Raw genomic sequence first — 23,455 nt, forward strand, 5'->3', positions numbered from 1 at the left:
TATACCTATAACTCAATTGTCAGGACATTAAGATAACTTTAAAGTCATTTTTCTCAGTTTCACACTCTGGTGAGTTAAGGTCTTTTGCCTTAGAAGGGCAGTATTGTCCAGGGAGTGGAGACTCCACCCCCAGGTGATCCTCATGGTGTGGCAGAGATTCGTGTTACTGTACGCGTTCCCTCTGTTGAGCTTGATCGAGCCGACACTACGGAGGGTTCCAGACGTGATGATTCTGATCGCGCCGTACTGGCCGGGGAGATTGCGCAACTGCTCTACGACCAGCCTTGGCCGTTACCAGCGCGCAGGGATCTCCTCTCACATGCACAGGGGGAAATATTCCATCCCTCCCCTCAGAAGTTAGCTCTCTGGGCCTGGCAATGATTCAGTATAATTTATATCCCCTCTTCTTCAGTCTGCTTCGTCAGCATATCGGCAATACGGGAGTTGTCTATATCCCATTATAGTGAGATACCGAACGAATGTTAGAAAGAGAACGATAGGTTACTGACGCAACCCCGGGTCTCTGATAACATAAAGTGAGGTATCTCACAACATTGCCCTCCTTGCCTATTCGCACGGAGAAGAGATATGCGGAGAATGACGAAACGGCAGGTAGCTGCGTTTATTTACAGGGAGCCGGGACTCCCTGATCGCTGCAGCGACTGGTCTGCCATAGTTGGCAGACGTGGTGTAATTGGTGCTTCCGCGATCGGACACGCCCAGAGGCGTTCCCATAGTGAGATACCTCACTTCATGTTATCAGAGAACCGGGATTACGTCAGTAACCTATCGGTACTCCAGGACCAGGGTTGGGAGCAACTTAGTTAGACTACTGAGAAGTACACACGATCTTGTTGTCATCAACTACAAATCAATGTTAGGTCAATGTCACTGTCACTACTCGTATGCTGCTGGCTTTCATCAAAATTTCATTGTTGATCCAACTTGCTTTAAACATCGAAATTTCAGTCTCAACCAAAATTAAGATTTGGATTTAAAAAAACAACAACAACAACTCATTATTGCATTAGTCACCTTGCTATCTAGGATATAATCTGCATTACAATAATGAAAACTATGTTATTAATCTACATTTAATAACACAACTATCGTCAGTGGTTGAATATTTCTATATCGTAAAACAGTTGATGCAAATTACTTGTTCCTGAACTATCCCTTTAAGTGAAATCATCATTTCAGACTTTCTGATATAATGTGATTTCTCCTAAATAGTGTGATTTCTTTATAAAAAGTAAAAAAAAAAAAAAACATTTGATCGATCACTTTGCTAGTGATTTTTAAGATATGAAGATAAAGCAGTATACTAATCGTACTCTACATGTAAATGAACAGAGTTTCTATTTGTTTTCTGTCACATGACCTTTTCCTTTAAACTGAGCTGATGCCAGTCTGGCTCTGAATTCAGTATGGGTTGCAAGTGTTTGTTGGCTCGGTTTAAGAATTTGTCAGGTTTGCACTGGCTCCCCCGTGATGCTGACAGAGCTAGATTGTGGCTGCAGGCGGTGGGTTGCCCAACAACTCCCGACACATCAAGATTGTTTGTGTGTAACAAGCATTTTTCACGGGAGAGCTTTTATAGACATGAGGACTATGGCATTGCTCATGAAGGTAAAATCCGAAGAGAAGACACTGACAAAAGTCTCAAATACCTTTCGATCCCTACAGGGCAGCCGGTAAGTGTCTTAATAACCATGATATTGTCAATCTTGCTGTCCCTTTGTGGTTTAAAGATTAATAAGAATAATCAGTTTGATTATTTATAATGATATGATCACAGACCTATTCGAATAAACAAGACATTTCTTTCTTTCAGTTTCACTTAAACTGGCTGGAAATATTGGAATTTTTTGGCTATTCATAGTAAATGCACATTAGTTATGTGAAGCATATAATGTAACAGTTTTTGTTATATAGTTAATAAATGTAATTATAAAGTGATAATACCTAAAGTGAAGAATTATTCATTGTTTTTGAACTTGGGAAAAAAAAATTTAAACAGTTAAGCTGTTTTGTCGGAAATATGTTGTTCATAAATTTTAATGACATTTAGCAGATTTATAATTTGTTATGATTTAAGATTTCTGAAATATTTATTAAATAAATGTTAAAATATGCTTTATAATTTAAACAATGGTTTGAAATAATCTGGTTGTGATCAGAACTCTCATAAGAATCAGCACACATCTTAATAAGGCCTTAGTAAATATTGTTTATAATAATAATTCGTTTTTTGGTCAGCTCCCATATTTATGAATACACATAATACATATTTAAACATATTTTTAATATATAATAGATTTCTAAATTAACTTTAATATGGAGTTATGTAAAATGTTTCAACATTTGAAATCAAATTGACTGCTACTTTATGCTTTTGTTCTCTGTACTATTGCATCCTCATTTTTGTTTTCTTTTAGTAAGCAAAAGGAATTCCAAGATTTGTAATGTATTGTGTTCCTTGTGTTTCAGGCTACACATTTAGCTTGTCTGGTGTTTTCTCATGTGTATGTCTTATTATCAACATCAATTATTAAAATATTTTTTGGAAACCCTGTATTGGCTTGTTTTAAATAAAAACTGACTTAAAGTTAGTGGGGTTATGTTTACATGTGGCAATATGTGCCTCTCACAAGGTCTCAGTTGAGTATGTTTTCCTAATCCAGCCATGTGTGACCCTATAACTTAAAGTTGAAGATTTCTTTGTTCTGGGGATTATACCATGAAGCCGGTTTAAGTGGCTAGCCAGGTATGTTTCAGTTTAGTTTGCACCAACCCTGGGTTTTAGGCACCATGGAAGTGGTTTGGCTTTTAGCAGTGTTTATCGCCTAGTAATTTACGCTCCACGGCTAACCTCGTCCGGGACAGGTTATGTTCCAGATAAGGTTGCAAACCGAACTTGGACCAATCAGCTTTGAGCAAAGGATAAAGTCTACTCCAAATTAAAAGGTCACACTACATGGCAAATGATTTTTAAAGACAAAATTGTCTGGCATGTGTGCATGAGTGTTCTCCTTTCTGCAAATATTGTGTGTATATTTCTTCAGAATTTGGGTCCATCTAGGCTGATTTATAATGTTGCATCTTGCACTGAAGCAGAAAAAGAGTAAAAATACTTTGTTTCTCAGTTCAAAAGATTAAATTTAAAGTATAAATGTGATGTAAATGATATAATATTAATTGTTTGTGTTGTTGAAATAATTGTTGGAAAACTTAGAATCCTACAATATATGTTTTATTTCATTATTTACTGTAGCAGTAAAAAATTGAATAAAATAAGTTTCACATCATTATGGACGTAATTACTGATGGTCTGGTAAATGAACCTAAATGAGAATGAAGCAGTTACACACTTACCATAATAGAATTTAGAACATCACTCAACTATGAAAATGAAAATGCACTAGTGTAAACATAAGGTAGTCTGCTCGGGATCCGATGCTCTCGAACCTATGGCTCTTTCAGTGAGTGTATGGCTTGACGGCAGGAAAAAATAAACCAAACCTTTTTAAACATTTGTTTTCACTAAGCAAAGGAAGTGTGTCGATTCAATAAAAAAAAAATCACATATTACATATTTTAAAATATTACATAATTTATTGATGCCTGTTTCATGTAGCCTATACACCGACCAATCATCATCTGGCACAACAAGTTCAAATTTCATTGGACAATGTGAAGTGGAGCGGTCATTTTCCAGTCATTCATAAATTGTTTGAAAATTACAGACGAATTTACATTTATGAAGCGATCTGAATCTGCGTCGTTGAAACAATGGATGTTAATTGACTGCACTGCACAAAACCAGCACCAAAAGTCGCATTAATCGTAAGTAGTATTCAACTCACTTGTATTTAGCATAGACAGTAAAATAATTTTAGTCTATGTATATTGATACAGCGTTTACCATTTGTAAACTATCATAATTGGTTAAATGAAGCTCAGGCGTCACCTACAGGCCTATTGTGTGAAGTGTAGGCTAACAACAACATGCGAAATGGTGACGTGAAAGGACTTTATTAGCCTATATTAACATTTTTTATAATTATGCAGCAATATATTACTACCACTGAAACTTTCATCCGTCAAAAAAAATCTGCGTTTTTCGCATATAGCAAGCAGTTTGAATAGAGTTTGAATGGTGTTTTGACAATTCAGAGCCACCGAATCACGAAAAGCCTACGAAAAGATTGGACTATTTCACTTTTCTTATATTTCTAATATTTTACATTTTAAAACCTTGATTTGTTGATGCTACAAGAGCCAGTGTACTTGATTTTTGCTGTTCAGATGCAAACTGTTTTATTGATACTGTGTGTGTGAGATGTTTACACTTGCACTTTTCTTATAGGCCTATTTCAAGACTCAAGTATTTAACATTTTGGGAATGTAATAAATATTGACATGACAATCCATTTGAAACCCTTACAGTTGCATATTTGTTTTCAGAATGGAATTTTTCCTGTTAACAGGATTTCCTGTTTTTCTGACCTTACCTAAAGTTGCATTTTAGGACATACACGCATGCATACGTACATATCATACTTGCCTGTTGAGAGGAGTTTATTTCAGCATCATATAAAATCAACAATAATGATAACAATAATATTAAAGCAAACACGGCTCTGGTATCGGAATAGAATCGGTATCGGCCGATATCCAAATTCAGGTATCGGATCGGAAGTGAAAAAATGTGGATCAGTGCATCCCTAGTATATATATATATATATATATATAATAGTACAGTAAATTTATTTTTTATACCTACAATTTTTTTTATTGTTTTTAAAGAAGTCTCACTTAAAGCCTTCATTTATTTTATTAAAAATACAGAAAACAATTATTATAATTTAAAATAATGGATTTCTATTTTAATATAGGCCTACTTCAAAATACAATTTATTTCTGTGATGCAAAGCTGAATTTTCAGCATCATTACTCCAGTCTTCAGTGTCACATGATCCTTCAGAACTCATTCTAAAGCTTTATTATCAGTGTTGGAAACAGTTGTGCAGCTTAATATCTTTTTTTTTTTGGAACCTATGATACTTTTTCAGGATTCATTGATGATCAAAAAGAACAGCATTTAATTAAAATAAATTATTTTATAAGTCTTTACAATCACCTTTTTTAAAAATGAATTTAACACATCTTTGCTGAATACAAGTATTAAAAAAAAAAAAAAAAAAAGAAAGTAGGAAAGAAAGAAAATTACTGACCCCAAACTTTTGAACGACAGAAGATATTAGTACAAAAGATTTCTATTTTAAATAAATAGCCTACTTTTCTTTTTGTAACTTTTTAAACTCAGAATCCTGAAAAAAGTATCAAAGGTTATAAGTATATTAGTATAGGTATATCCAATTTAGAGCAATACACACACATGCCCCTTTTTTACATTTGAGCCCCTGCCCTTGAGGAACTCTCTGCACGTCCCTGAAGACTAGATAAGGTGAACACAGATTGATTTAGCTTTTTCACTAAAGTATGATATTTTGCTGTTGCTTTACCACACTGAATATCAGATCTTTTTTTATCGCCTTTCTATGTAACATTTACCAGCAGCATGTCTTCTTCCTCCATATGATGAGTGCAGTTATAATGATACCAGCCACACATTAACACCAACACACTAATAAGACTGAAGGATCCTGGGTCACATTTAGCCACATTTGAAATTGTGGGAGAAATAAAAACAAAACGTTTTAATCTGTAAACTTTTATGATGGTGGTTTACTGTACCTCTGACAGATTACTACCAATTTATTGATACTTATAAATTAATCTTTGTTGTGTTTTTACATTTTTCTTTACCAAACGTAATGTCCAGTTTGTTGTCCAGATTGAGGTGCTTCATTGTACAGTTGTAATAGCTGGGTTTCAGTCACGTGATTATGATGACGCGCGAAATTCAGATGGAGGGCAGGGAGTGAAGAGCGCAATGGGCGAGATGGAGGAAAGTCCGTACTGTACTACTTTACACGCTATTACAAGAGAAAGAAATAAACAAAAAATCAAACATATGTTGGACGTGATCCTTACGTTATGAAGAGGAGCGATTTTTCAACTGAATTTAAAGATTTTCCTGCTATCGAGGCGGTAGATATCAGCAACTACCTCGTCTTACAGACATACTTTGACTTTACAAAGTTCGGAAACGTTACACAAACATAGCCACTTAAGTTGCATTAACTCACCTTTGACGAAGTGATCACTGCACACACGGGTATTTTCCCATTCGGCTCCTCCCGACCGCAGACGTAGGTTTGCAAGCCGTTTTTCCGGAGTTTTTCGGTCAATTTCTTGCATTTTCCCCCCTTATGAACAACAACTTTTGGTACACGATAAAAACTCATCGTGGTTTGATCGATTTAAGAAACCATAAACGACGCAAAACATAGGCATTTTGAGTTTGTTATAGTGCTTTCTAAATACAGCAAATCACTTCCTGCCCTCCATTTGCATTTCGCGCCATGGCAACGCAGTGGCGTGACGTCATATGAAAACAAGCTATTATGTCCTTCACGTAGTTCTTCATAGCTGATCACTAAACTCTTCTTCATCTGGTAAGTTCTGTCTCCATTGGGCAGAATCTCTCCTCCTGTGATCTGATCATCATCCACAGGCTGATCGTCTCTGAACAAGGTCAGGTAAATGTGACGGGGGGTAAAAACCAGTGTCCTCAAAACCCTTTAAACCGTTATGGGCTACCTGGTTTAATGCTCAGTGCAAATAGGAATTGCCACAACTCATTTAAACATTTACTGCAGTTTTCATTGTTGTTAGAACAATGGAAACAATGTGCAATTAGGCGATGCATAGAAAATTGACTGAAATTCCAATCCTTGTTTGTTTTAAACCTGATATACTTGTCTGATTTGCCAGATGAGTTCATATACATACAGTTTTTGTTATATTGATAGTCTATAAAATGAGTACAATTTAGTCTACATGCAAAAATAGTAAAAATGCAGAAATGACGAAGGATTTTTGTGGTAGAAAGCAATTTTCAAGCCTTGCTTAGAACGGCTGAAGAGCATATCCAAATCAGATCTGTTTAGTGGCTTTGTCAATTTAAACACACACACAATATAATAGCCAGACATTTGACTGTGTTTAAGGAGATGACGTAAACACTCATGAGTAAAGTAGCTGCTCCTGACCGTAAATTTAAGTGAGGCAGTCACTGGCTCATAGCGCTAGCTAACATTATATAATTAATATATAATTGTGATTATCATGTGATGTACGTTTTACATTCTAATCGCTGAACACACACAAACTCACTTTAGGCAGATGTCTTGTTGACCTTGCACTGTAATGTTGATTGACAGGCTTTAAACACACACACACACACATACAAATGTTGTCTTAAAATGACCTTAATGTAGCCTAGTATTTATTGCGTTCAAATGTTGATATAGAATGTTAGGAATTGAGAAGAGATGATATAGATGCAACAAATATAAAACAAACATAACCGTATAGTTTACAAGCTATTCACATGCAAGTAATTGCTCACAGAGCCAAGTGACGTCCAGCTCCCCCTCTTTGGACATAATGGGTGGAGCTTGACCTATTTATTTTTAAGGATAGGGTAGTCTCACATATCCAGACATTCAGACTGACAGCAGAAGGTCTGGACTTCATCGCAGCTTTCATTGGCCAAGGACTTCCAAAAAGGACGTCTGAGTGACATGTAAAGCAACCAATCATAGTTCGTTTTGTTCTGCGTCATGTTTAGGGGAGTAAAGTCGATGTCCCTACAATAACAGACCAGCATGAATCTAAGAAATTATTCATTCAAGAATGTTGTGCAAGTTTACTGCAACAATGGAAATGCGAACCTCCTTAGTTGATCCTGGTAAGAGCTCATTGTCACAGTTGTAAACAAGACAGCTTTCCTCTTCCATGAGGGAGTTTGGCATCACGATGGCTTTGATGCCAGGTGGATCATTAAAGATTGTGACATAGTCTCCAGGAAATCCTGTAGAATTCAGATGACGAAGAATTCAAAACTCCTGAAGTGTTTCCCATTTTGTGTACCATATTTATCAGACGTTCAGCCAATGGTCCGTGGGTGTGACGTCTGAGGCTGGGACTAGGGATAGGGTTATGGGTGAGGTTAGTGGATAGGGTTATGGGTGAGGTTAGGGGATAGGGTTATGGGTAAGGTTAGGGGATAGGGTTATGGGTAAGGTTAGGGGATAGGGTTATGGGTGAGGTTAGGGGATAGGGTTATGGGTAAGGTTAGGGGATAGGGTTATGGGTGAGGTTAGGGGATAGGGTTATGGGTAAGGTTAGGGGATAGGGTTATGGGTGAGGTTAGGGGATAGGGTTATGGGTAAGGTTAAGGGATAGGGTTAGGGGATAGGGTTATGGGTAAGGATAGGGTTATGGGTGAGGTTAGTGGATAGGGTTATGGATGAGGTTAGGGGATAGGGTTATGGGTAAGGTTAGGGGATAGGGATATGGGTGAGGTTAGGGGATAGGGTTATGGGTAAGGTTAGGGGATAGGGTTATGAGTGAGGATAGGGTTATGGGTAAGGTTAGGGGATAGGGTTATGGGTAAGGTTAGGGGATAGGGTTTTGGGTGAGGTTAGGGGATAGGGTTATGGGTGAGGTTAGGGGATAGGGTTATGGGTGAGGTTAGGGGATAGGGTAATGGGTGAGGTTAGGGGATAGGGTTATGGGTGAGGTTAGGGGATAGGGTTATGGGTAAGGTTAGGGGATAGGGTTATGGGTGAGGTTAGGGGATAGGGTTATGGGTAAGGTTAGGGGATAGGGTTATGGGTGAGGTTAGGGGATAGGGTTATGGGTAAGGTTAGGGGATAGGGTTATGGGTGAGGTTAGGGGATAGGGTTATGGGTAAGGTTAGGGGATAGGGTTATGGGTGAGGTTAGGGGATAGGGTTATGGGTGAGGTTAGGGGATAGGGTTATGGGTGAGGTTAGGGGATAGGGTTATGGGTAAGGTTAGGGGATAGGGTTATGGGTAAAGTTAGGGGATAGGGTTATGGGTAAGGTTAGGGGATAGGGTTAGGGGTGAGGTTAGGGGGTAGGGTTGTGGGTGAGGTTAGGGGATAGGGTTATGGGTAAGGTTAGGGGATAGGGTTATGGGTAAAGTTAGGGGATAGGGTTATGGGTAAGGTTAGGGTGTGGTTGGAACTTCTAGCTCCACCCATTACATCCAGAGAGAGAGAGAGAGAGAGAGCTGGACGTGAAGCTTCAACCATCGGCTCCACAGTGAGCAGCCTTTCTTAACATGAGCATGTTTAAAGCAAAGGGTTTACACATTCACTAATTTAGTACACTACTCCACACATCCTCCTGCCTCCTGTTAAAGAACACTGAACAGGTTCACAATCAGACTTACTAGTTGCTGAAATGATGTAGACTAAACTTAAGCCATACAAGACATTTTAATACATCCATCTCACTTTATGACTTAAAAATAGTCTAGAAACTCTGAAAAATTGTTGCAGAATGCTGAACACATTTATGAGTTGAATTTAGGATTGATTATATAGAAGTTTATATAAAAGTCTATGTATTTAAGTGGATGAATGTTTTAATGGGGCACTGCACCACTTGCCTCTACAGATGAGCCATGACTAAGTAAAACTATTTACTTGGTGATACAAAATGAAAAAAAGTGATACAGTACCTTCACTACAACAATACGTGAGCTTAGAATTATAAGGTTCTATCTCCGTTTAGGGTAGTTCTGAGATATTGAGCATCAAAGTTTTTACATCCCTGCTGTTTTGTGAGATGGAACCTTTTTATTTTATTAATAACTACTAACAAAATGTTTTTTTTTTTAAAAAATAACACCACACAGGCATTAATAAACACCTAATGGATAAGATTATGTCAAAAACTCAATTTCGACCAAAAGTGGAGATAGAACCTTATAATTCTAAGCTCACGCATATTGGAAATGTTCACCCATGACACATTGTAGCACAACAACACAGCAACTTTGTTTAACACAATTAAGGCGCCATCACATGGCCCCCATGGAAGTCACTTGTTACGATGTCAGGATTTTCTCCAGTATGGATTTGTTTCTTTCGTTTCAAGTAGCTTGCTCTGGAATTAGGTTTCACACAGACATGAAATCTCCGATGCGATCTTAAATCGCAGAGCCATTTAAAACTCTTTCCACACCGAGAACACAAATAGGGTCTTTTGTCTGCATGACTTTTCAGGTGTATCTCTAAGTGTGATGGCAAAATAAATGTTTTATTACACCGATTACAATTAAATGGCCTTAGTCCAGAGTGAATGCGCAGATGATTTTGGAAATTGCTCATCTTTGCAAACCTCTTGCCACACTCAGAACACTGCGATTTCTCTCCAAAATGAGTTTGCAGATGACTTTTAAGCTGTCTTAGATAAGCAAAACTCTTCTCACACTGAACACACATGTAAGGCCTGTCTCCAGTGTGAAGTCTCATGTGAGCCGTAAGGTTTCCTTTAAGTGCGAAACTTTTCCCACAAGGGCAGGAGAAAGGCCTTTCACCAGTGTGAATTCGCATGTGAATCTGAAGTTTTGATTTGCTTTCACAAATCCTTTCACAGTGATGGCAGGTAAAAGGCTTCTCATTGGTGTGCACACTTCTCATGTGACCATTAAGAAGTCCTTTATATCTGAAACTCATACCACACAGATGGCAACTGAAAGGCTTTTCTCCAGTGTGAAGTTTCATGTGATAATTAAGGAGTCCTTTATGAATGAAACTCTTTCCACACTGAGGGCAGGAGAAAGGCTTTTCTCCAGTGTGAATTTGTATGTGAATCTTAAGGTTTGATTTGCTTTCACAAATCCTTCCACAATAATGGCACACGAAAGGCTTCTCATCAGTGTGAATATATCTCATGTGACGACTAAGCTGTCCTTCAAGAATGAAACTCTTTCCACACTGAGGGCAGGTGAAAGGCCTCTCTCCAGTGTGAAGTCGCATGTGGTAGTTAAGGGATGTTTCATGTTTTAAACACTTTCCACATTGATGGCACTTGAAAGGCTTCTCCTCAGTGTGACATTTCATGTGTGCCTTAAGGTTGTTACTTATTTGAAACCCCTTTCCACATTGGTGACATTTGAAGGGCTTCTCTCCGGAGTGAATTATTACATGCCTGTTAAGGCGTGCAATGTCTTTGAAACTCTTTCCACATTGATGGCATATAAAATGGTTCTCTCTGGAGTGAATTTTCATGTGTAAATTAAGGGTCACTTTATGTACGAAACTCTTTCCACACTGATTACATGTGTAAGGCCTTTCTCCAGTGTGAATCCTCATGTGATCCCTCAAGGTCTTGCTTCGTATGTAACTTTTCCCACACTGATTACATGTGTACGGCCTTTCTCCAGTGTGAATCCTCATGTGATCCCTTAAGGTCTTGCTTCGTGTGTAACTCTTTCCACACTGATCACACGTGTAAGGCTTCTCTCCCGTGTGAACTCTCATGTGGTTTTTAAGGCTTCCGTTTGTAGTGAAAATGTTCCCACACTGTTGGCATGTGAAAGGGCATTGTCCAGTGTGATTTGCCTCGTGTTTTTTAAGGCTTTTTTCATAAGTGAAATTCCTGCCACATTGAGGACAGATGTAACACTTTTTAGAACCTGCCTTCCGAGCTCTTTTTTGTGAGGACGCCCGTTCAGTCTGTGAGCAAAGTGTTTCTTCATGATGATCTTCCTCCTCCATTTCATTCAGTTCTTGGCTCTCCACTTTCATCACCACCAGGTCTATGGTGAAATAAAACAATAATTCAAGTTAACCCAGTTTAATGGCACTAAGTAACATCATAACATACAAACATCAGGCAGCGTGCATACAGAATGCTCATTCTGGTGACAAAATGTGCATCATGTGCACTGTACGCAGACACTCCCCTACATGTAAAAAAAACAGTCTACTTTACCTAGAGATTGGCATGGTTTTATTTCAGTTAGCCTAATAGCTGGTTTGATTTGCATTGAGAGATGATCTTATGGAAAGTACACCATGCCAATCTCTAGGTATGGTGAAGGGTATGTGACGATGTGGGGCTATTTTAATTCCAAAGGCCAAGGGAACTTTATCAGGATGCATAGTATCCTGGATCCATGAAATAACTGGCCTTAAAAAATAAAAATCTGCCTGCCTCTATGGGAATTTAACATACGGGTGTCCTGAATTATGCACCCTGTATTTTAAGGAAGAACATTTATTTATTTACGATAGATTATTCATTCACAAACAAAATGTAGTGCTTTACCTATAATCTAAACTAAATGGATCACGTCCATTCACTGGATTCCCCAATCATGCAGAATTTGACTACATGCTCTGAGTAATACTGCACAATAAGAAAATTTACTTCCTATACCCTGGAAATTAACATTTCTTAGAATTAATAAACTATTAAGTCTGAGTGTTCGCTGGATGAAAAGGATAGCTGTGGTATTAATTATGCTACATCAAGTTAACTCTTACGGGCTAATACACTTTAGATCAGGGTCCAATCCTCACTATTAACTACACCTTTTGCCTCAATAAACTCCTTAATTACTGCTTATTAATAGTTAGTAAGGTAGTTGTTAAGTTTAGGTGTTGGGTAAGGGTTGTAGAATATGGTCATGCAGAATAAGGTATTATTTTTGTGCATTATACATACTAATAAACAGCCAATATCCTAGTAATATGCTTGCTAAAAAGCAACTAGTTAATAGTGAGAACTGGACCCAAACTCAAGTGTTACCATTCATTTTCATTTCATTTTATTAGAGGATAACCCCTTGAGATGGAACATCTCATTTTCGAGGGGGTCCTCAAGATAACACCAAACACTTACACATTCGCACACACTAATGCTCTTCTTCACAACCAACCACCACAACCTGTCCCACCTCTGTCCAAAGCATTTTCACATAAACAATATAGTATGACATTAAGATATTACAGGAGAGAACCATTTTTGACAAAACTACAAAAACAAACAAATATAACATACATTTACATACCAATACAAAAATACATACCTATATACACATATGCATACAAACGTGCATGCACATACATAATTTCTTACTAAGGGCATTAGAGACACAAAAGCTCATATGCCAGGAAAACATATACATTGGTCACACGATTGCAAATAAGTTAAAAGGGCTGACTTAAAGAGTGGAAAGGAAGAGATGGACCTTAAGGAACAAGGTAAACTGTTCCAATCTGAGGGGGCTTTGAATTTGAAAGCACGTCTTCCAATTTCTTTAGATATCTTTTGGGACAGAAAAAAAGGGATGATCAAGGTGTCTCAGGCCATAAGTTGACCTATATAGAACTAAATATTGCTTCAAATAAAAAGGATAATTAAAAAATATACATTTATAAACAAACTGAAACCAGTGTAGCTATTCTTACAGCTGATGTAAATATTTTTAATTAATTATAACTAGTTAAGTAATTATTTATATTTCCCTTTGGGCTAATTAACTACATTCATATTATATTATTAATGGCAAATAAGCAAGTCTAGATACCAGCAACAGTTATTTTATGATCATTTAGATCACTGATCCAAAATTGTTGGATTATATAGCAGAACCCTTTTTACGAACCATACTTTTGAAAGTGAAAGAATAGTTTATTACTTTGAATTATTATTATATAAATCTGTCTGATGTTATAATACTTTATTGGGGACTTATAAAACTGACAACAAGTTGTTTCAATAAGGTACTTTATTTTTTTATTGACAAAGGAAATTGTACAAAAAAAATGACAATGCTCTAACAGTGATTACAGGGTTTGTACAGCGTTTGTTTATTGAGAAACTGTCTGATGGCGGTTTATCAACAACTTCAGTAGAGGTTACATAGTTACGCCATTAGGTGGTGGCAAGGGACTGACTTTAAGAGCGAGTTAGTAGATTCATTCTGGAAATATTAACAAGGACAAGCAAAGCGGCTCCAGGGGTGAAGCTGAATCTGACGCTTCACTTCAAAGAGATCAAGCCATTGACCAGCGCTAGGATACTATGACAAAGATATCGCTTTCTTCATTCAAAGTGATTTTTTTTCATGTATATATGATTGACATGAAAAATGAAAGCTGTATCACATACTTGGAAACATGTGAGCAATACTACGCTCATAGCCATGCAAAATGGCTCAGTATCTATATCAAATGGGCTGCAGCATTAAATTTATGTGAAAAGATTGTAATTGTGATAAAAAAAATACACTAATTTCATTATATACAGCCTAGTCTAAGTCAAATTCACTTTAAGCAGCTTGAATGAACCATGTTATTAGCTGAATAAATGGTATAACATCTGAACACGATTAAATACAACAACAACAAAAAAGAAAGACAAAAAAGAAAAAAATAATGTAGTTCCTGTGAAATATCTTTACAGTCATCTGTGATGTCTCTATGTCCATCATTATGTGTTTTGATGTAGTGAGTGGCAGCTTTTCTCTGCAGATGATGAGGTGTGACAGCATCTGTCTGAAAAACACAACTGAGTTTAGTCACACTGCCATTTGTTTAATTAAAAGAAATTAGGTCAAAAGTAGCTGTTGTGAGTGTTACTACAGTTAGTAATGTTAAAATGAAGAAGAAAAAAAAAGATAAAATATCATGGGATAGATTTAATGTTGTATGTGGACTAGGCATTTGCAAGGATAAACCCAAGTAATAATTGAAAATCCTCTAACAGTATGGATTATAAATCCAATATCTCTGTCACTTACTTGCTTAGTGGAGAAGAGGAGAGAAGTATCATCAACTGAATCAATCTTGTCACACTTACGTGCTCCGTTTAAAAACTAAGAAACAAATGACAGTATGTTTTCTAGGAAACCAGTTAAAATTTGACATTTAAAATGTATAGACATTTTAAGAATCAGAATTTTAAGAATCAGAATGAATACCTGTTGAGAGTGTCGACCATCTGTGTAGTTGGATGGTTGAGCTCCAGAAAATCAATAATGTGATGGCTTTGAAATAAGTTTTTGAAAGTTACAGATAAAAAAAAACAATAAAAAAAAAAACAGGTAGGAATGAAGAACCCCCCAAACTCCTAATTTCAGTATAAAAGGTTTCCTGACACTCAGAAAAAAGTTACAAAAGCTGTCACGGTGGAAGCACCCATTCATAAGATACACCTCTGTACCCAAACAGTGCATATTGGTACCTTAAAAGTACATATTAGTACTTTATGTTAACTAATAGCTACATACTGTATTAGCCTACATGTTAGAACCTAACAGGTAGTGTACCTTTTGAAAAGGTACCACCCCAGTGACAGCTTTTGTAACCTTTTTTTCTGAGAGTGCAGGATGATATGGTTCTAAATAGAACTATTACTCTGTGTAAAGAACAATTAAAGAGAATTCATTGGATCTGAAATTTTAGATCAAACTGTGGGGATGATAGTGGACATTAGTAGCAGATGAGAGCAACAAGTAAGGACCAGTGGTCAACAGCTTGTAATATCTAAACACACACTTCTGAGGACTTGACATCATTCACTCAAGAGTGAATGAAATACATAAATAACATGAGTACTACACAAATGAACCTGCAATCCATCATATTGTTTTTAAATTGTATTTTTATTTAAGAAACATATTTGCCATTATGACAATGGTAGCTATTATTTAGCTAAATTAGGCTACCTAATTTTGTCTGTCCACATGAGGTGACCCACTCTGTTTAATTAGATGTATCATGATTTTTTTTATCACTTTGTTTAGAGGTCAACATTTTAATAATAAAAATAAATTACTTATGAACCAACCTGTATGATCCTCAGCATCTTCATTTTTCACTCTGAATTGTTCTGCAATACTTATGTCTTCAGTCTCCTCTTTAATAAATGCCATCTTGAAAACTGTTTCTTGTTCCTGCATGTTTGGACATTTTGTCATGTTTAATATGAGGAAACAATTAACAAAAAGAAATATAAAATATAAACCCAAAGCTTATATGTTACTCGCGTATAAATGCACTTTACTCACAGACAAATAACAATCATAAACGAGCAATTTACTAGACACACGATCACGGTTCATGCAATGTCTTACAGTACAGTTTTCAAACACAAACATATAACAATAAAACGGGTGTAATATAATGAAATAATCATTACTGAAGTCACGATTTAGAAAAAGGAAAATTGAAAGACAAGAGAAAAACGGCAATTATCCATTAACTGAAAGCCGAACTGAACACGGCACCACACATAATAATTCGTTTACATATTACTAATGCATTTGACGATTTGTATCAATTTAAACGCAGCAAATGCATAGGCGTTCAAAAACTCGAACCTTTGTTGAGCCAGAGGAGAACGGTCCAGCCTTATGATGTCATAACACCAGACCAAAATAAAAGTCCCATCCACATATACTGCCTAAAATCACAGAAAGTGCTTAAAAATGTACATGCATAAAAGACTACATACAAATATTATGTCAACGACATTCAGAGTGGAAATGTAAAGTGAATTCTTGAATTAGCCTACGTATTTAAAAACAAAATGTTGTCAGATGATGTGCTGAAAATATAAAAACTAGGCTACTAATGATCGAGTGAGCACCATATCTGAAATTCTAGATTTTGTCTAAAGGCAATATTTTTACGTTTTGGTGAAGAAACCATTTATACCCCGAAAACAACTAAGGGCACTCAATAATTATCATTAACAGTCAACAATTATTTTAATGCTGTGAGACAGGGGTGGTCTGAACTTTAAGTTATAGAACATGCATTATTTGATATATATTATAATATTGAATGCTAAGTAGAAATGAAATAATAATAAAAAAAAGTTTCCTTCCCTGTGCCATGACTGAAGTTTTACGGAGCCCTAAAGGGCATGGAGTAGGCATCTGTGCAATGACTAATTTCATTATCGTTTGAACTGAAATTTTGTAACCAACTAGTATAACCCAGAGAAAAGCCTGACATGTACTGACAACTATGTAACCATATTCTCTTCTTTAGGTAGTGCCTTTCTAAAAGATACTAGTACTTAGGCCTATTCATTAGATACTCGTACCTCTTAAATAGACACTTAGCCATTAGATACTACCTATTAAATAGAGACTAGTACTTCTACAGTATACAGATAGTGCAGTACGTATTCATTAGATACTAGTACTAATTTCAATAGTGAGACCTAACTATTCTATTGTTACTAGTAACACATTTCAAATTTCTGCCATTGACTTCCTTGGTAACACTTTATTTTGAGGGTCCAGAATTATGCATTAAATAGTAATTAATGATTAACTTGTCCACAATAATACATTAGTTAAGCATGAACACACTAGTAATTAATGATTAACTTAGCATACTCTAAGGGCATATTAGCCATTATTTGCAATTTATTAAACATTTGAAGGATCCACATTTTTTGTTTTGGTCACAAATGTGTACGTTAACTTTGAACACACCGCACAGGCACACAGACTATCCGACAGCCTTATGGCAGAGTTGTGTCCTTCTTCTGTGCCTGCTTAATGGAAACAATGGTGGGAAAAGAGTTAAAAAGGGAAACCAGAAGAGATAGAACTGTGGATCAGAGACGCATCAGCTTTAAACTCACCCGAATTTAATGTTAAAATGAAATCATCCACCTGCCACCCACCCAAGCCTATGATTTTCTCTGATTTAGATATCTGCACCTGATCGTCACATTACAACTAAGTATTCAAAATCTCAGCAGTAATCATGATATGGCTTTACTCCTTCAAAAGAAATTGTCACTGTTTCCATCACTGCAACTTCCCAAAGAGCACAAGCAAAGGCTGGATATTATTAGTTTATTGTCAGCGCTTCACATTGTTACATATCACATATCAGCACTTGATACATCCTGTTTCACGGTACTTTTCTTTCCTTTAGTTCTTTAATTCTACTTTTTGAAATTTGTCTCCGATATGTTTTGCCTCCATTGCTGCTTGAGAGTATGCAAATTAGAGCCTGATGATAATTAAGCTTTACACACGTCAATATTTCCATCATAATGTTGGAAAACACTTATTAGAATAATTTCTGTTAAGCTTGTGTATGATCTAAATTTAACTTGCATTGTTGTTGAAGAGATATGCGTTGTTGGAAAAAGTAAAAGAGTGGCACACGTTTGTTGCATTTTACCAAGTTCAGTGTCTTTATGAAAATAAAAAACCTTAATGATTGATCTCTCATCCACAGGCGACCGACCCGCAAGTGTCCCGGGCTTTAAATCTTTCCCTCTTTTGTGAATTTTCATGTGACACTTTAGGTGTCCTTTATGTATGAAAATCTTCCCAGGTGTAAGGTCTCTCTCCAGTGTGAATCCTCATGTGAGTCTTAAGGTTTCCTTTAGATGTGAAACTCATTTCACACTCAGGACAGGGGAAATGCTGCTCTTCGGGGTGAGCATTTTTATGAATGTTAAGGAGTTTCTTCTTTGTAAAAATCTTCCCACATTGAGTACATTTCAAATCGTTCTCTCTTTTGTGAGCTCTCATGTGAGCATTAAGCTGTCCTTTATGTATGAAATTCTTTCCACACTGATTGCAGTTGAAAGGTCCAGTGTGAATCTTCATGTGGAAAGCAAGGGATTCTTCATGTTTTAAACCCTTTCCGCATTGATGGCACTTGAAAGGTCCCTCCTCAGTGTGACTTCTCATGTGTCTTACGAGGTCCTTTTTAAATTTGAACACCTTTTCACATTGGAAACATTCGTAGGGCCTCTTTCTGGAGTGAATTATCATGTGAATGTTAAGGCGTTTCACAGACGTGAAACTCTGTCCACACTGATGGCATATAAAACGGTTCTCTCCTGAGTGAATTCTCATGTGGAAATCAAGGGTGATTTTACGTATGAAACTCATTCCGCATTGATCACATGTGAAAGGCTTCTCTCCAGTGTGAATTCTCATGTGGTATTTAAAGTTCTGTGCTGTAGTGAACGAGTTTCCACACTGTTGACAGGTGAAAGATCTTTTAGATCCCGTCTCCTCGCCTCTTTTTTGTGAGAAAGACTTTTCAGGCTGTGAGCAAAGTTTATCTTCAGTTATGAAATCATGTTTCTCATACAATTGTGTCTCCTCCATTTCATTCAGTTCTTGACTCTCCTCTTTAAGCGGCATCAGGTCTGAATGGTGAAAACAGAAAAATTCAAGTTAACCACATTTTCTTAAAGCAACAGGCATCAAACAACTATTTGTATTCAATGTGCTAAAGGTTAATTCTGTCATCCTATTAATGGAAATTAGCAAGTATAGATACCCGCAGCAGTTATTTTATGACAATTTAGATCAGGGGTTCCCAGCCGTTTTAGCACAAACAATCATCACTAAACAGTTAATGAACATAATCTTGCTAACATTTATAATGTATTTACACCTGAAATGTTGCAGGTATATGTAACAACAAGTATTAATCATAATGTACTTTAAATTATATTAAAAAATAATGTCAGAAAGATCAGTTCTGCTGTTGTTCATAAATACCAGTAGGATGTTGTCAGGTTGCCAGAAACAGCATTAATGTCCCAATGTGTAGTGAGCCAGGGTCCTTTACCATCCTTACCAGTGCCTGAATTCAAGTACACGATATACTGATTCACGAGCTCAGGAGCTAGGGAGCTGAATGAGACTCATGTAATATGTCTCCTTTGTCTGCCACCCATTTCAGGTCTTGGGCTGTGTCCGAAATCGCCCCCGTATACCCTTAAATAGGGCACTATTTGAGAGGACAGCCATTTGTAGGTGTCCGAAACCAAAATGGACGTTATTGAGTGCACTCATTCAATCCCACAATGCACAGCAATAACGAGTGTACAACCGATGTGGGCTCAACGGCTAGAGAACACCCATAATGCACTGTGATAGTCACGCACTGAATGAATTCCCACGTCTCGCCAGGAGATGGCGCCTACAGCTTGAATCAAATCGTCCATCTATTTTCCAATCCGCGCTGGTCCAGTGTTATCATACAGGTATAAATTCCTTTTTAATTAGTTATTAAATTATTTAATTAAGGTTTATATGCTAGTCTCCATGACAGAGTTTAATATAAATCTTTTCATTACGACTGGATCTGCCAGTTTGCTGTTTCAAATGATTATTATTAAACAGCAAGCACAAACTATGCAAAATCGGCAGCCCTTCCGGCGCACTCAGTGTCCAAATTCACTCACTCGTTTTCATCAACTCCTTCAAGTGGACTACTATATTAGTGGAGTAATGTAGGTAATAGCGAATGAGGGTATAGGGGGCGATTTCAAACACAGCATTGGAGTCTCTAATAATGAGCTGATGACCTGAATCAGGTGTGTTTGATTAAGAAGACATGTAAAGTGTGCAGTGTCTGGGGGGCTCTAAGAATGATTTAGGCTACGGTTACACTCTCAGTCCAAATCCGATTATTTGTGTATCCGATTGGAATCTGATCTAAAATTATTGCTGTCCACACTGTGTATCGCAACTGTTCAGATCCGATTTGTGTGTCCATGCAGCTCTTTCTTTTTCCAGAATATCTGCATTGGTCTCTATGGCAATGACGTTGCGTTGGTAGGCATACGCCAAAAACAATAACAACCGCAACATGGAGGGGTTTGCAATAGAGACGTTGTCTAATTTCAATTTTAAACATGGAAATGTGTAGCCGCCACGCTGGACTACCCGTCTTCTGAGGCAGCGAGCGACAGAACCGGAGGTTGGTATGCACAGCTTTTTTCAGCGCTGTTGTCTCCGCCAGTTTCAAAATATGTCATATTGTCATTGTTTGCATATTGTCAAACACACCATTATTTCAGCATGTTTCCTATAACAATGTCTGACGTTTACATTTTACATGGCGTGAGAAAGTCACATAAACCAAGCGAAATCTGATCAGAGCAGTCAGACTGAAACGGATTTCCAGAAATGCGATTTGAATTGGATTTCAAACCACATATGGATGCACTGTAGCTTGAAACACATTACATGTGATTTTTTGCTGTTTACATCAGCTAATTCTGATCGGATTTCAATCAGATATGCAAAAAATCGGATTTGGACTGACAGTCTGAACGTAGCCTTAGATCAGGGTTTCCACATCCTGATCCTCGAATACCTTCAACCAATACCATAACCAACTTATGTGTTTGATTTTTTTTTTTTGGACTCCTGATTCAATTCATCAGCTAGTTATTAGAAACTTCAAAACCTGAAATGTGCGTGCCAGATAAGGGAAACATTCATTCAAACTGTGTTACTGTTGTGTTACACCAGGACCAGGGTTGGCTTCTCAGCCAATTACACCACTTCTCAGACATTCCACAATCTTGAGGCTCTATTAGCACCACAGTTTACTCCGTCTCACCCAGAAAAAGTAGTGAGAATTCAAGATTAACAAACACGAGACAAATACAATCCATGTTCCTTCTTCTCTGAGGTGAATATATCTGCTCCGTTCATCGTAACAAGAAGTTATCATGTTCACATCCATCAACTATCATTCTGACTGTCATCAGACAAACTGAGTTCCAGTCCGGAGATATTTAACTCAGTGAAGAAAGTAGCATACACGGATACTTTTTTGGGACTTCTTTATTTCATGTCGCGTTTCTGTTAATCTTGATTTGTGTTTTGATTTTGCTCACAACTTGTGTGCTTTTTTTGACGGAGTGAACTGCGATGCTAATAAGAGTCACACGAATGCGCACTTTGCAGAGCTGTGCACTGAAGACCAACGGCAAAGGTCAGGATTTTTCGTTAACTAAAACTTTAAATTTCATACTGTAAACCCTCGGAACACTTGGAATGTAAGACACGTGTCGCATTCTGTGATACGTTTGCGTCTTTTTTAAAAAGCTTGATGCTGGTCGCTATTCACTGCCATTATATGGACGAGTGCGAGCAGGAATTCTTTTTTTTATTCTCCTTTTGTTGTCCATAAAAGAAAGATTGGCATAATAACAACACCAGGGTGAGTAATTTATGATTTAATTTTTATTTTAGGGGGAACTAGGCTACCTTTAATGTATTATTTACTTATTATATTAGCATTAATAAGTAACTCAAGTATTTTTATTTCATTTTTAATTGGAAAAATAAAATCATTACAGTTTAATAGTTTTTTGCTATACTGAAACTGGTATTGACACAGACTACCTAAACTTTGGTATTGTGACAACACTAAGTGCTCTACATCTTGTAAATTTACATTTATCTTTTCAAAAAGCATGGATTTAACCCCATATTCCACAGTGCCTATCATGATGATTGATTTGGTGATGACACAATAACAGATTTTGTGATGATGACATTAAGATTTTTTTTTTTTTTTTTTTAGCTAATCAGCTTTAATTGTGGCACTCATGACTTGATTCTTCATATTCTTTAATAATTCTTCATATGTTCAGATTGTCAATTTACATGACTTTTGAAAATTATTTGCTTACATGTCAACATTTTAAAAAGGAAAAATAAGTATCTGAGTTCACATTTGAAAACCAACCTTTTTGTTCCTCAGTATCTTCATGTTTCACTCTGAATGGTTCTGCAATTCTTATGTCTTCGGTCTCCTCTTTAATAAATGCCATCTTGGAAAACTGTCACATGGATCTCTCAGGTTTCACCAATTGTTTCTTGTTCCTGTATGTTTGGACATTTCCCATGTTTAAAATGAGGAAAACAATCAATAAAAAAAAAAAAAAAAAAAAGATAAATTCGAACTTTATTCATATTAATGCACTTGCAGATAACAATCTTAAAAGAGCGATTTACGAGACAACCTACCAGTTAATGTAATGCTTTAGTTCGGTTTTCAGACAAACTATAAAATAAAATGGGTGTAATATGATTAAATAATAATTTCTGAAGAGACGGGAAAACGGCCAATAACTGAAAACTTGAACTGTAAAGCATCACACGACACCTCACACAATAATCCATTCATTTCACATTACTTGTAAAAACTATGAGTATATTGAACGATTTGTATCAATTTAAACACCTCAAATATTTAAGCGTTCAAAAACTCAAACCTTTGTTGGGCCAGAGGAGAGCGGTGCAGCCTTATGATGTCATAACACCAGACAAAATAAAAGTCCTGTACACATATACTGCCTAAAATCACAGAACGTGTACATAAAAGACTGTATACAAATAACAATATATGTAATTCAGAGCGGAAATGTAAAGTGAATTCTAGAATTATGCATTTAAAAACAAAATGTTGTCATCTGATTGTGTTGATAAAAACTACTAATGAAAGGGTGAGGAAAACATCTGGGGCCTCATTTATAATCGTTACGTACGCACAAAACAGGCACTGAAAGAGGCGTACCTATTCACACGCATAAGTTGTGATTTATAAAAACAAACTTGACGAGAAAATGTGTGCACCTGCACGCAAACTCTGACCCATGCCATGCGTACGAACGTTTTGGAGCAGTTTGGCGAGA

General features: G+C 36.8%; 2 protein-coding genes across 4 annotated transcripts; both read right to left on the bottom strand.

Annotated features, from left to right (window-relative positions):
• Positions 1–9,956: 9,956 nt before the first annotated feature.
• Positions 9,957–16,423, bottom strand: LOC130102038 (gastrula zinc finger protein XlCGF57.1-like). 3 transcript variants are annotated; one of them, XR_008809111.1, is made up of 5 exons: positions 16,341–16,356; positions 15,809–15,914; positions 14,940–14,959; positions 14,760–14,834; positions 14,293–14,514 (listed from the first exon to the last, which is right to left on the bottom strand). XR_008809111.1 is itself a non-coding variant. In XM_056267927.1 (3 exons), exons 2-3 carry the CDS (start codon positions 15,891–15,893, stop codon positions 10,015–10,017), a joined length of 1,839 nt encoding a protein of 612 aa, XP_056123902.1. In that variant the 5' UTR covers positions 15,894–15,914; positions 16,341–16,423; the 3' UTR covers positions 9,957–10,014. The 3 variants fall into 3 exon arrangements, 1 of the variants encoding a protein (XP_056123902.1); XR_008809110.1 differs by having other exon boundaries at positions 14,940–15,005; positions 16,341–16,353; XM_056267927.1 differs by lacking the exons at positions 14,293–14,514; positions 14,760–14,834; positions 14,940–14,959 and adding an exon at positions 9,957–11,768 and having other exon boundaries at positions 16,341–16,423.
• A 1,882-nt stretch (positions 16,424–18,305) lies between these two features.
• On the bottom strand, positions 18,306–22,700 carry LOC130102062 (gastrula zinc finger protein XlCGF8.2DB-like). Its single transcript, XM_056267955.1, has 2 exons — positions 22,507–22,700; positions 18,306–19,156 (listed from the first exon to the last, which is right to left on the bottom strand). The coding sequence occupies exons 1-2, from the start codon at positions 22,589–22,591 to the stop codon at positions 18,306–18,308; spliced, it is 936 nt and encodes a 311-aa protein (XP_056123930.1). The 5' UTR covers positions 22,592–22,700.
• Between the last annotated feature and the right edge of the window lie 755 nt (positions 22,701–23,455).

The sequence above is a fragment of the Rhinichthys klamathensis genome, unplaced genomic scaffold (genome assembly GCF_029890125.1).
Source record: "Rhinichthys klamathensis goyatoka isolate OS25496 unplaced genomic scaffold, OSU_Roscu_1.1 h1tg000266l_1, whole genome shotgun sequence".
NCBI lineage: Eukaryota > Metazoa > Chordata > Actinopteri > Cypriniformes > Leuciscidae > Rhinichthys > Rhinichthys klamathensis.